This window comes from Sorex fumeus, unplaced genomic scaffold (genome assembly GCF_029834395.1).
Source record: "Sorex fumeus unplaced genomic scaffold, SorFum_2.1 ptg000003l, whole genome shotgun sequence".
Classification (NCBI taxonomy): Eukaryota; Metazoa; Chordata; class Mammalia; order Eulipotyphla; family Soricidae; genus Sorex; species Sorex fumeus.
Window position 1 is genome coordinate 26,585,909 of NW_026606060.1, and position 12,082 is coordinate 26,597,990.

Sequence of the window (12,082 nt, forward strand, 5' to 3'; positions counted from 1 at the left end):
TTGAAATCCACTTCATTTTTCACCCTTACTGATGATCCCAAAGTATCACTGTCACCCCGTTGTTCATTGATTTGCTCAAGTGGGCGTCAGTAGCATCTCTATTAGTCCCAGCCCTGAGATTTTAGCAGCCTTTCCTTACTCGTCTTTCCCAACGCTGCTGTATTGGAGGCTCTTTCAGGGTCGGGGGAATGAGACTCATTATTGTTACTGTTTTTGGCATATCGAATACACCCTGGGTAGCTTGCCAGACTCTGCTGTGTGAGCGGGGTACTCTAGGTAGCTTGCTGGGCTCTCTGATATATATTTCCCTCTATGACTTGTTGTCTACTGTCTGAACCTCATCAAATATGGTGTGGTAATTATGAAAAATGGGTAGGGAGTGTCTTATGATGTGCCCAGGAATATGCTCACTCATATGTGAGGCTCGGCTCAAGTGTGCAGAAAGTGGCCTGGAGCATGGCGGTGGTTGGATAATGGGTCCCTTGGGGTGAGGAGGGCTCTCACCTGCACCCCTCTGGGGTGCCGCAATTGAAAACAGCCTGGCGCGGAGTCCGATGACATGGTTATGAAGGCCTCATTTTATGCTCCCTTCCAGGAGAAGCAGCCGTGAGTTCTGGACGGTGGCCGATGAGATTATCTGGTGGTGGCAGGGGGTGGCTTTTGGGTGTGACCCTTGGGTCTCTGGAGAGTGGGGGAAGTAGGCAGAGGATCTCTGCTCCCGGTCCCGTTGAGCCCAGGGTTCAAGGTCATAAAGTTCTGCATTATGGAACTTTGTGGATTACGGAACTAATGTGGAACCCAAAGTAAAAAATTTAAATTAGGTATTTATGGCAACCAGGCAATAATTACAAACATGTGCTTCAAATTTTCTAATGAACATTTTTAAACACTAGAAATTGTTGGAAATATCAATTATTTATCAATGATGTTTTCACAAAATGATCCTAGTCAAGATCAATTGCTTTCCAAAGTAAATTAGCCCTTTGAAAAAACAAAAACATCAGTTACAGCAGTTTCACTGACTTGAGCAGAGCCCCCTCTCTAGCGGGCGGCCCAGCAGCCTTCACACTTCACCTGCGCCACGCTAAGGCCCACACCACAGCTCCTGAAGGGCACAGGTAGCTACGGAACGGATACACCCAACAGATTACACACTGCTCACAATTATTCTTCCACTCTTTCTGTGAGGCAGAAAATAGAGTGGCCGTCTTGCATTCCCGCGTGTGTGCGCCTAATCTCAGCTGGTCCTCAGAGAGCCCTGAGCACCAACGCTAGTTCCCCACCGGCCCCATTTCCGCTCCAACAGGATGAAAGTAACCATGCACCGAGAGAGGCTGCTAAACTGCGAGCACAAGCGCGCATTGGTGGGAGAGGAGCTGCTGGCAGGAAGAAGGTGGTTCATAGAGCAGCTACAGCAGACAAGAAACTTCAGTTCTCTTTAAAGAAGTGAGGCGTAGGGGCTGGAGAGATAGCACAGTGGGTAGTGCTGCCCTGCACGCAGCTGACCCGTGTTCAATTCCCAGCATCCCATACGGTCCCCTGAATACCGCCAGGAGTCATTCCTGAGTGCAGAGCTAGGAATAAACCCTGTGCATTGCCAGGTATGACCCAAAAAGAAAAAAAAAAGAGTTCGGAGTAAACAATATCTCCAGCATTGAAGAGGTGAATATGTTCACAACCCTAAGATACAGTGACCCACTTTAAAGACCCTAATTCAAGCATCCCTGGCAGGAAACACTTTTACCATTATAGACCATGCTGAAACAAAGCAGATGACAGAAATGCCCCCCAGCATCTTAAGGTGGCTGGACGGACAGTTTGACTAGTTTAAGGAGACTGGCCGAAACTCTGCCCAACAATCAGGGGATGGAAAAGCATCACTTGCTACTGGGGAAGAGGAGGTGGATGAAGTTCCAGATCTCGTGGAGAATTTTGATGAGGCTTCCAAAATGAAGCAAACTGAATTGTGGCAACTTCTGAAAAAGATAAAACTTGAAGTTCTTGGGAGCAGCTATTTTATATTATGATTGCTTTTAAAACTTTTGTTCAAGGATCCAGTTCAGTGTAGATCTAATATTTTTTAAGCTCAAGCTCCTTGAACACGGAAGCTCTTTTCAGTTTTTGCTTACATACAAGTCATTCTTTGCAACAAATTAAGCTGAAGAAGCCTGGGAGAAAAGTTTGAAATAAAGTTCGTTTAGTAGCACTGTCCTCCTGTTGTTCATTGATTTGCTCGAGCGGGCACCAGTAATGTCTCAACAAATTGTGAGCCTTGTTGTTACTGTTTTTTGCATATTCAATAGGTCAAGGGTGGCTTGCCAGGCTTTGCCATGGGGGCGAGATACTCTCGGTTGCTTGCTGGGCTCTCCGAGAGGGGCGGAGGAATCTAGTATATAGTTTAATTTTTTATTTTATTGGCACTGATTTGTACACAGAAAGCAAACTTGTTTATAAGAAAAGCTAATCATAACATGTAATAATGACTGAAAAATCTTTGATGAAATCTGATCAAAGATTTGAAATGATAGCACAATTAAAAAAAATGAGTAACCTTCAGCTTAATACCTCAGCATCTTTGAGCGGGCATAACTACAAAGATTCACCCCACCTCCAACCCCCACTCAACAACATGGCAAGAACACTAAAAACAATGGATAAAATTAATAAGGAAAACACATAGAAGCGCATTGATTTAAATGAGTGAAAACAGCATCAATGAAGACATAAACACCAAATAGCTCAGTAAATCCTGTGTCTTTAGTGACATCATAATGAGGATAACCAATGAGCTCAAAGAAACAACAGGTAATCAAAGCACATGAAAAGTAATACAGTATTAATGAATAAAACTATAATCAGAAATGATAGAAATGAAGAGCATGGTAGGTGACATAACTAACTCAACAGAAGTTCTGAATAGCAGGATAAAAGCAGCCGAACAAAAGGTCAGGGAGCTCCAAATTGATGAGGAAACTGCTAAGTAACAGCAGATGGTAGAAAATTGTCTAAGAAGAAATGAATATATAATGAGAGGAACAATCAAAGAATTATAGAAGTCCCTGAAGAAGAGGAAAGCATATGTGATAAAGAAACAATAGAAATCATTGATAAGAATTCCCAAGTTGAGGATTACAGGCACAGAGATCCAAAAGGCCCAGTTGGTTTCTGTGAAAATAGACCAAATTAGACATCATACTCAAAATGACAAAATCCAAATAGAAACAGAATATTGAAAGCAGCAAGCAGAACCCCCCCCCCCGCAAACAAACAAACAAACAAAAAAACAAGCTTATATACAAAGGAAAGCCCATAAGATGTACAGCAGATCTATCAAATAAAACTTCACAAGCCAGAATATGGAAGGATGTAGTATAAAAACTCAAGGAAATGAACACCTCACCAGAAGTACTCTATCCAACTAGATCATCATTCAGTTTTGAAGGAACTATACACAGCTTCATGGACAGGCAACAGTTTAAGGAATTCAAAACCTTGAAACTAGTTTTGTAAGAATCGTTAAAAGAGGGGGCCGGAGCGATGGCACAGCTGGTTGGGCATTTGCCTTGCACGCGGCTGACCTGGGTTCAATCCCCGGCATCCCATATGGTCCCCCAAGCACCGCCAGGAGTGCAGAGCTAGGAATAACCCCTGAGCATCGCTGGGCGTGACCCAAAAAGCAAAAAGCAAAAAAAAAAAAAAAAAAAAAAAAAACGCTAAAAGAGCCCCATTCATTTATTTATTTAAAAAAAAAAAAAACCCTTCAAAGGGCAAAAGAAAATTTCCCATTATGGCCGAGTATGGTAAGCACCAATGGTGCATATGGTTGTCCTAGACTGAGAAAAATTAAAAATATGTAGCAATCAATCATCACAAATTAAGTTTTATTTTCTGATAATAACAAATTCTATTTGTTATCCTTTTGTTTTATTGGAGAAAGTAATATGAAATAAACTTGTTATATGCCTGCAAAGGGGGCAAGTCTGGGGCTACGGGATGGGAGGAACCTGGGGATATTGGTGGTGGGCTTGGTGTTGGAACCTTTTATGCCTGAAATGCTATTATGAACAACTTTGTAAATCATGGTGTCTTAATAAACATTCCTGCAAAAAAGCAATTTCTTAAAAAGAAATACATTTGTTGGACCCGGATGCACTAAGGACCAATAACAATTGAGAAGCACTTTACAGAGGTGCTTAACCTGAAAAAACTGAGCACGATTGGTTAAAAAACTTAGCTAGAGACAATTACACAGATGAAGCCGGGATCTATTTCTGGGTTTGACAATTCAAAGCTTACAATGTCAAATGTTTAGACAGTTATGCTGCATGTCTTGCAAGGGTACCTTATCTCTCAAGTTTTGTTTACTGATTAAATAGTGAAAACAATGAATTTGTAATATTGTGAAATAATGGAGCACACTACTGTCACTTCTATTAATAAATCATTTATTTTGGTGTGGGGAGTCTTTTATTTACCAATGTTTTCTCTGACATAAAGCAGGATACTATGAGAGCACACAGCTGGTGTATCTATTATAAAAATAATGCAGGCAAAGTGCAGCTGCACACAAAGTTCTGGTCCTAAAATATAGACCAACAAGTGAAGGTGGTCAAGCTATTACTAAGATGCTGACTTACTGAGGCATTTTTAAAACTTCGATTCCTTTATTGAGAGGGTCATCATATGAACGAAATTTTTATGTTCTATGTGCTGGTATTCCATGTTTCCACTTGGGGAAAATTTTTATCCTAAACCACATCACTATCCATCACTATATTACCTGTCATATAAGACAATGAAAAAAATTGATGGGGGTAACCTAAGTTCAGTTGCTAGTCAGATTTTTTGTTACTCAAAAGTATGTATTTTACGAACTTATGATGGTATTTATACCATAGCTGGAGTTTATACCAGGGAAATTAACCAGAGGTTAGAGCATTAGAACTTTAATCTACGGAGAAAAGAGAAAAAAAATTGAAAAATAAAAAATAAGAGGGACAAGCTTTTTGAGTTAGATTCCTGGCACTGCATGGTACCAAGCATCCTTAGGTAGAGTTCTGGAGGGTGCCTCTTCTTCAGCACCACCAAGTGTGATCCTGGGAACCCGCTTGAGCACTGTTGGTTAGTGCTGGTTGCCTTTGGCACTACGAGGCCTAAGCATTGAACCACTCAGTCTGGGGCAAAGTAACTTAAGGACAGGAAAAATGTATGAGTGTTGGGATAATATGGGATTAGAAAACAGAATATGGAATAAGAAAAAGACAAGTCATCCTCAAGGAGAATCAGTATTTTAAGCCCAAATCTACAAAATCACTGTTTATGTAATTTCATGTAGTAAACTTTTAAACAGACAGTGAAAAATATCCTGGATTAAGAGTTCCTAAGAAAAACTGACAGCCCCTAGTTGGTGGGGATGTGGTGAAAAGGAACCCTCTTTCAAGTCGTGGGAAAGACTTCTAAAAACAGTATGAAAGTTTTTCCCTTAAAAACACTAGAAATGGAGCTTCCATATGACCCAGCGACCCCTACTTCTTGGAATCGATCCCAAGAACACAAATCATTTAATTCAAAAAGATATATGCACATATATTTTCATCAAGTGGCTTAGTACAATAGCTAGGATATGTAAACTCAAATGTCTTATGGCAGGTTGTCTTAAAAAACTTGTGGTGCATATAGACAAACACACACACACACACACACACACACACTGGAATACTATGAAGCTGTTAAGAAAAGATGAATTCTTGCCATTTACTACAACTTGGATTGAACTGAAGACTATGATGTTAAATGAAATGTTAGACAGGGATGAACAAATGCAAGATGATTCCACTCACCTGTAGTATATAAACAAAGGAAAATGCAATCGAATTAGGACAAATCCCAACTGAATTAAGACAAACCCTTGGCATTTGATTGCAAAACTATGATTACTAAACTCTGGGGAAAGATGATGCGGATGAGAGGTGCTACAGGCAGGAGGCACTTTGTTGATGGTAAAGGTACCTTGGTTTTGTAATTAAAAACCACAAAAGTTAAGACATTATCTAAGCTACAATGAAAAAAGTTCTTCTATTAAAAAATTTTAATTTCTGCTTTCTCACCTGTAAGGTGAGACAGATTCTGTTTACCCTGTCAGTTGCAACAAACGATTTTAAGGAAACAACAGATTTAGGGCAACAAAATAAAAGCGGAGAAGTAAAACTGCTTGGAAAGTGAAACGGTTCGTTTCTCCAAACTCTGCCCCCTTCTTTTATTTTAACTCTTAAAATACTAACGAAGTTTATGACCTATATGTTTCCTGGAATTTAGCAGTGATGTGTTGGCACAATGGCTCAAAAATGTTTCTAAACAAATTTTAGTAAAATGTTCAAGTTATAGCAATAACATAATTTGTCACTTTTTTTGGGTAAGGAAATGTATACTTCTGGTTTCTATGTTCTCATTTAAATTTTGTTGCTTTGTAATTTCATCATTTTTATTGGCAAGGACCAACAACACTGACAACTTACCTAACAGGAAGAACACTCTGGTGTCTACATAGTACTTACGTCAGAGAGTCTTTTCAAAATGAAAGTCGAGAACTGTATTTAGATTGTATAATCAAAAGGGAAAATGAATACGTTATTCCATACTAAGTCCTTCTGGACAGCAACTCTCATATGCGCTTTATCCCTGTTGAACATACACACTTTTAGATACAAAGACCACACAAATTTAGTGCAATACAGGACAACGCAGAAAGATTGTTTTATCTGTCAGCTTTCATCTTTGTAACCAAATGTTTTCATTAGCAAGGTGTGATAAAGGATATAACTGTTAATATGTGCTTTGTATTTTTCCTATAATGAAAAAGCAGAGAACAATCTACCAGGCTATTATAGCCGATGGAGAATACACATTTTGTATTTTAAACAATACCTGGCCTTCTAGATATAACTCACACACAATTTTTTTTTGGGGGGGGGGATTCATATCCAGCAGTGCTCAGGGGCTAACTCCTGGCTCATGCTTTTGGGGAGGAAGGAGGCTCCTTGTGGTCTCAGGAGAGCATGCAATAACAAGGACTAAATTGGGTCTCTCTGATGTTAGCATGTCAAGCACGCACTAAGCACATTGAGCTATCTTGCCAGAATCCTGTTATTTTCTCAAGACTCAATGCCAAAACTTGGGAGTCCTAATTGTTTCGGTAAGAAAGAAAATACAAAACAGCAACAAACTCATAAAAGAATAGTCAATGCAGTTATGTTTCATCTTTTTCTAACTGTAGACCAGCACTGGCCTAAATGGATTGGTGAATGAACCCTGGTACACACTGGCAGTGCTCAGGGAAACATGTGATGCTGAGGATCAAGCCCAGGGCTCCAGCAAAATATGGGCCCCACTACTCAGAACCACAACCCCTAGCCACCAGCTTCTATATATGAATACTCTCCTAGAACTATAGTTACTTTTCATCTGACTTTGAAGTATTTTCATGTGAAACCCTCTTTCAATAATAGCAGAGAAATAGCAATAACGACTCATTCTGTAAGAATACAGAAAGTGCTGGAAATAGAAAGAATTAATACTAATTTTTGTTATATTAATTTAAACACAGACTTGCTATAAGTCCTCTAACAAAGCTCCAAGCTCCTGAACTGAAAAACCTCTATCTAGGTACAGGTATTAGTAAACTGAGCTGGAACTTAGAAAAATCTAGGTTGGAGAATGATCTAATACACATTTCAATAGAGTATTTTCCTTTGTAGGAATTCTCAAGTTTATGTTTGCACCTAAGGAAAGAGCACAGGGTTTAATTAAAACCACAAAATGTTTATATATAAATGAAATCTTAGAATACAAAGCTACAATCTTAGAATTCAGTTATTATTTTACCCACTTTATAAAGAAACTAGTTCTCAGATTCTCCATACAGATAGCTTTATGTAAAATATATAAACATTTGTCCAAATTGGTACACAGATTGCATAAATATGGCAAGTAAGATTGCATTTACAGGTGTGCATGTACAATGTTGTGCAAAGTATCACAATATTACAATTTCAAAAATTATTCAAATTGGAATCCAAGTAAAGCAATTAGTGAAAATACCCATGCAGAATTAAAACCTCAGAACAAAATTTAAAATATTTTCAGTAAAAGTTCACACATTTAAAATAATTTTATTCATTTTATTTGTATATGTCAAAATACATTTTTATTTCCAAAATAGTGGGTTTTGCAACTAGTTTCATGCAGAAACAAGGTCTGCTCAATACTACCAATAAAATCAATATAGCACAGTAGCTGTTCAGTTTTTAGATACAAAGAATAAATAACCTAAATACAAAACACGAAAATATCAGAAACATGTATTTCACCATTCTTCACAGACACCCAAACTCCACAAATATCATCCTTAGCACGTCTAACTGTTGTGCAACCAGGACATGTTGCAGTCACTCAAACTGATCTGTCATCTGTATATTTTATGTCTCTTTAAGACCAGGGAAATTCTCTATATTCAGACCCACCATTCATACAGTTCAAATATAACCAGAAATAAAGCTCCCACAACTATCCTTGTACCTTTAAAAAACAAGAATCCTGAGCTTGGTAGTAAGAGCATAACCTTATATCTTCATAAAACCAATCAAGAAAGAGGATTTAAAATCCTGCTTACCGAAACACCCTATCCCAATCCCAAATAGGCAGTAGAACACAATGACCTTTTAAAATGAAGGGGCTACAAATTCACATTTAATATAGTATACAATACAATCAATAATACAATTAGCTACAATATGCTTTACAATGTACAATTTATTCAAATGGCTGAACTGCTCAGTGGTTCGGGAGACAGTTATGTGCCAGAAAAATGTAAATTTTTTTGCATGGTTTAATGAAAATATAAAAGCTATTTGTCCAAATAAGAGCCGTTTTTCATTGTGTACTTGATTTTGCTTTTTTTTCCTTTCTTTTTAAAAAAAGGCCACTGAAATGTATAAAATGATTTGAACATGATGGTGGTATCAAAGTCAATGCCTCTTCACATGGCAATAACAGTGCATTTACCATTAACTGAGGGGTGAAAATCTGTAAATGATTTCAGATCACTACTTTGGCTAGCACAACAGTTTTAGACAGCACTCAGATAAATATAGGTAATGTGAAATGTGAAGCAATTATCTTATGCAACTTTAATTATGGTTGAATACTATCAAATGAAAACTGAAAATCAAAGTAAAAGCACTTTACAGTAGAAAACTTTTGTAAAGATAGGGCTCCATATAATGTGTTATTTTTAAAGTCTATCACATTTTTAAGCAAATTTTGTTTTTAACACGATTATGGAGTAACCTACTTTGCATTAACAGACATTTGAAATAAGAGAAGTAAGAAAAGAGTCAAGCATGCCATGTGGTGGTTTAAAAATCAAAATAATACACTTATTTATATATACAGCATCACTCAGTACCTGCTAAAGTAAATGTGAAGATTACAGACCTAACGTTTTTATACTACAATAGTAAAAAACAAACATAAACAAAAAAGTGACCAATGAAGACAGAGAGTAGGGTCTTAGAAACATCTAATCTCAACTGACTTTAAAGCATTCATATAAGAAATAAATGCATATTGCACAAACAGTGAAAGCAAATGTTCCACCAAGCAATTTAGTTCCAGGTGGGAGACAACACAGCATTAACCTAATACATGACAATGATATCAGAAGAACAAGTGTTTTTTTCCCTCTTTTTTTTTTTTTCAGTCAGAGAAAGCTGTGGAAACACAGAAAAGTCTGCCACATGAAGAGTTAGGAGGAAAAGATACAAACCCAAACTTAGATGTAAAGAAAAAAAAATTAAATATAAAAAAATTGAACTGTGGCACATCAAAAAATGTTGAATAACTGTCTTCTGTGAGAGCTGAAAGTTTTTGTTGACACAAAAGTATTTATGTACAACTAAGGCTTACTGGTTAAATATCTGAGGCATATCTGGCCTTGAACACTTTCCTTATATGCTAGAGCTGTAAACAAGTTTTCTCAGTCATTAAAAAAAATCTTCTCAGCAGCTGCATTAACATGAAACAATGGTCTTGATACAAGAAAAAAAATGAAATTAAACAAAAACAAATTCGAGTAAGTGGGCATTTGGCAGGATATCCAAAAATGACAGTCTTCAAGGATTCTTCTCAGATTTCCATCGACTGTAAAGTATGGTCCATTTGGGTAACTAATATGTGCAATTCCATTATTTGCTGCTTTTTTTTTTTATTTAGAAAGTTTGCTTATAACTCTGATCAAGGCCCCATTTTCATCCTTTAGCCTCTGGTTGTCTGCTTTTAAGTCTGGTAACATCTATGAGAGAAAAAAAAAGGGAAAATTTTTACTTCAATAAAAAGATAAATGAAATATTACTCTAACTAAATGTTATTTTTTCACCACAAAACACATGAACAAGCTTGGTCAGTTATATACTGTGTATATATATTTTTCTAGTGGCTAAAACATTTATCAGGAAGAAAAAAAGAGTCAATTTGTGAAACTAATTAGTTTCAAATACAGAGTAGAAGACTTATTCTTCCATGGTTATCAATTAAAATGTACTTCAGTTGATATTATGACTCATAAGCACACCATATTAGAAAAGCCACAAATGAAGCCTGATTTTGTTAGGATATGTTTTTATGCTCTTAAAGAGAGTTCTTTTAAGAGTTTCTGTCATCATCTAAGTCAATGTTTTCTATTTTCTTTACGCCATACCTTCAATGCAACTTTCACTATTATTTCACAAGGTATCTGATCCATTTAGGAAAGATTTGAGAGAAATAGATTGGTTCTCAATTATTATGATCCCTTAAAAATTCACCACAGTACTGATTTTAAGTGCCTGGTAAAAATATCTGACGAGAGCAGGTGTTCATTATGGAAGTGAGGAAATTATTAATATATGAGTAGTAGAAAGCATAAGGAAGTATTTTATAGTACTTCAAACCATCAAAATATAGAAAAAAATTCATCAAAATATAGAAAAAAATTATTTACAGATGATTTTGAAGAAGGTTTCAAAATGTATAAGGATCCCTGAATCACAAAAAGGTAAAACTGCTACTTGTATAATGACTCCAAGCAAAATCTTCACAAAAAGTTCAATTTTATTTGGGACCAATCAATTATTACTTGTGTACAGAATGGATAAAAATAAAACAACATGTAATTTGTATAATAGATTACTTCTGTGACTGACAAGAATCAAATGATTATTAACTAAGATGGGTGTGACTGAAAGTGACAATATTTTGAAAATCGGATGTAATCCATGCTTAAGTTTTAGTTTTAATACATATAAAATACATGTTACAATATTTATGTTCCATTTTCATTTAGAAAGAACTTGGGTCTGAAATCCAGGGCTCCAACATGCAAAGTTTGTGTGCTCTAGACCTCTGGGCTATTCCCTGGCTCCAATAAAGAATTTTAAACAAGTTCTATTCTAAGTGCTAAGTTATTGTAGAGTCAACAATAAGCACAAGCTTTGCAAAAGTGCATGTCTTCTGTTTAAATTCCTAAACCTTACTCTAAGTTTATCGTAGTTTATAAGTAGCAATAAAAAAATTAGTGACACTTTCTGACATTCTGAGAAGCCATGCACAATTAAACAGTTATATAGTAAACTCCAGACACAATGGCATTAATTTGTAAAAGTGAGCTCAAGACACGCTTACTAATACAAAGACACCTGCCTGGCTCTACCAAGAAGAATTGATGGAACTAAATTATAGGTTGACAGCCTGTAGCTGCCTACAGAACCCTGAGCGCTTGGCTACCACTCTCGTCAAGGCCCTATTCTCTGTCAGCAGTCGCTCATTTAACTCTCTCAGAGACTGATTTTGATTTATTTGATGCAGGTTCTGTAAAAATCAGAACATAAGGAAATAGACAATAGAAAATAAGAAAATGGAAAAAAGCACAATAAAAATGTAAAGAATCACAGTGAATATACGAAATTAAATCTTAAAAGACTAATCCATGAGATTTACAAGAGTAAAAACAGTGTAACCTAAAACTAAACATCGAACAAAATCCAAAAAT

At 36.6% G+C, this 12,082-nt stretch overlaps 1 protein-coding gene across 3 annotated transcripts in view; it reads right to left on the reverse strand.

Moving 5' to 3' along the window:
- Positions 1 to 8,163: 8,163 nt before the first annotated feature.
- PPP1R12A (protein phosphatase 1 regulatory subunit 12A) overlaps positions 8,164 to 12,082 on the reverse strand; it is a 133,209-nt gene continuing 129,290 nt past the window's right edge. For all 3 annotated transcript variants that reach the window (XM_056114687.1, XM_056114696.1, XM_056114677.1), the window contains one exon: positions 8,164 to 10,348. In XM_056114687.1, the coding sequence (XP_055970662.1) occupies positions 10,262 to 10,348 (87 nt within the window). In that variant the 3' untranslated portion in view covers positions 8,164 to 10,261. The remainder of the gene's footprint in view (positions 10,349 to 12,082) is intronic.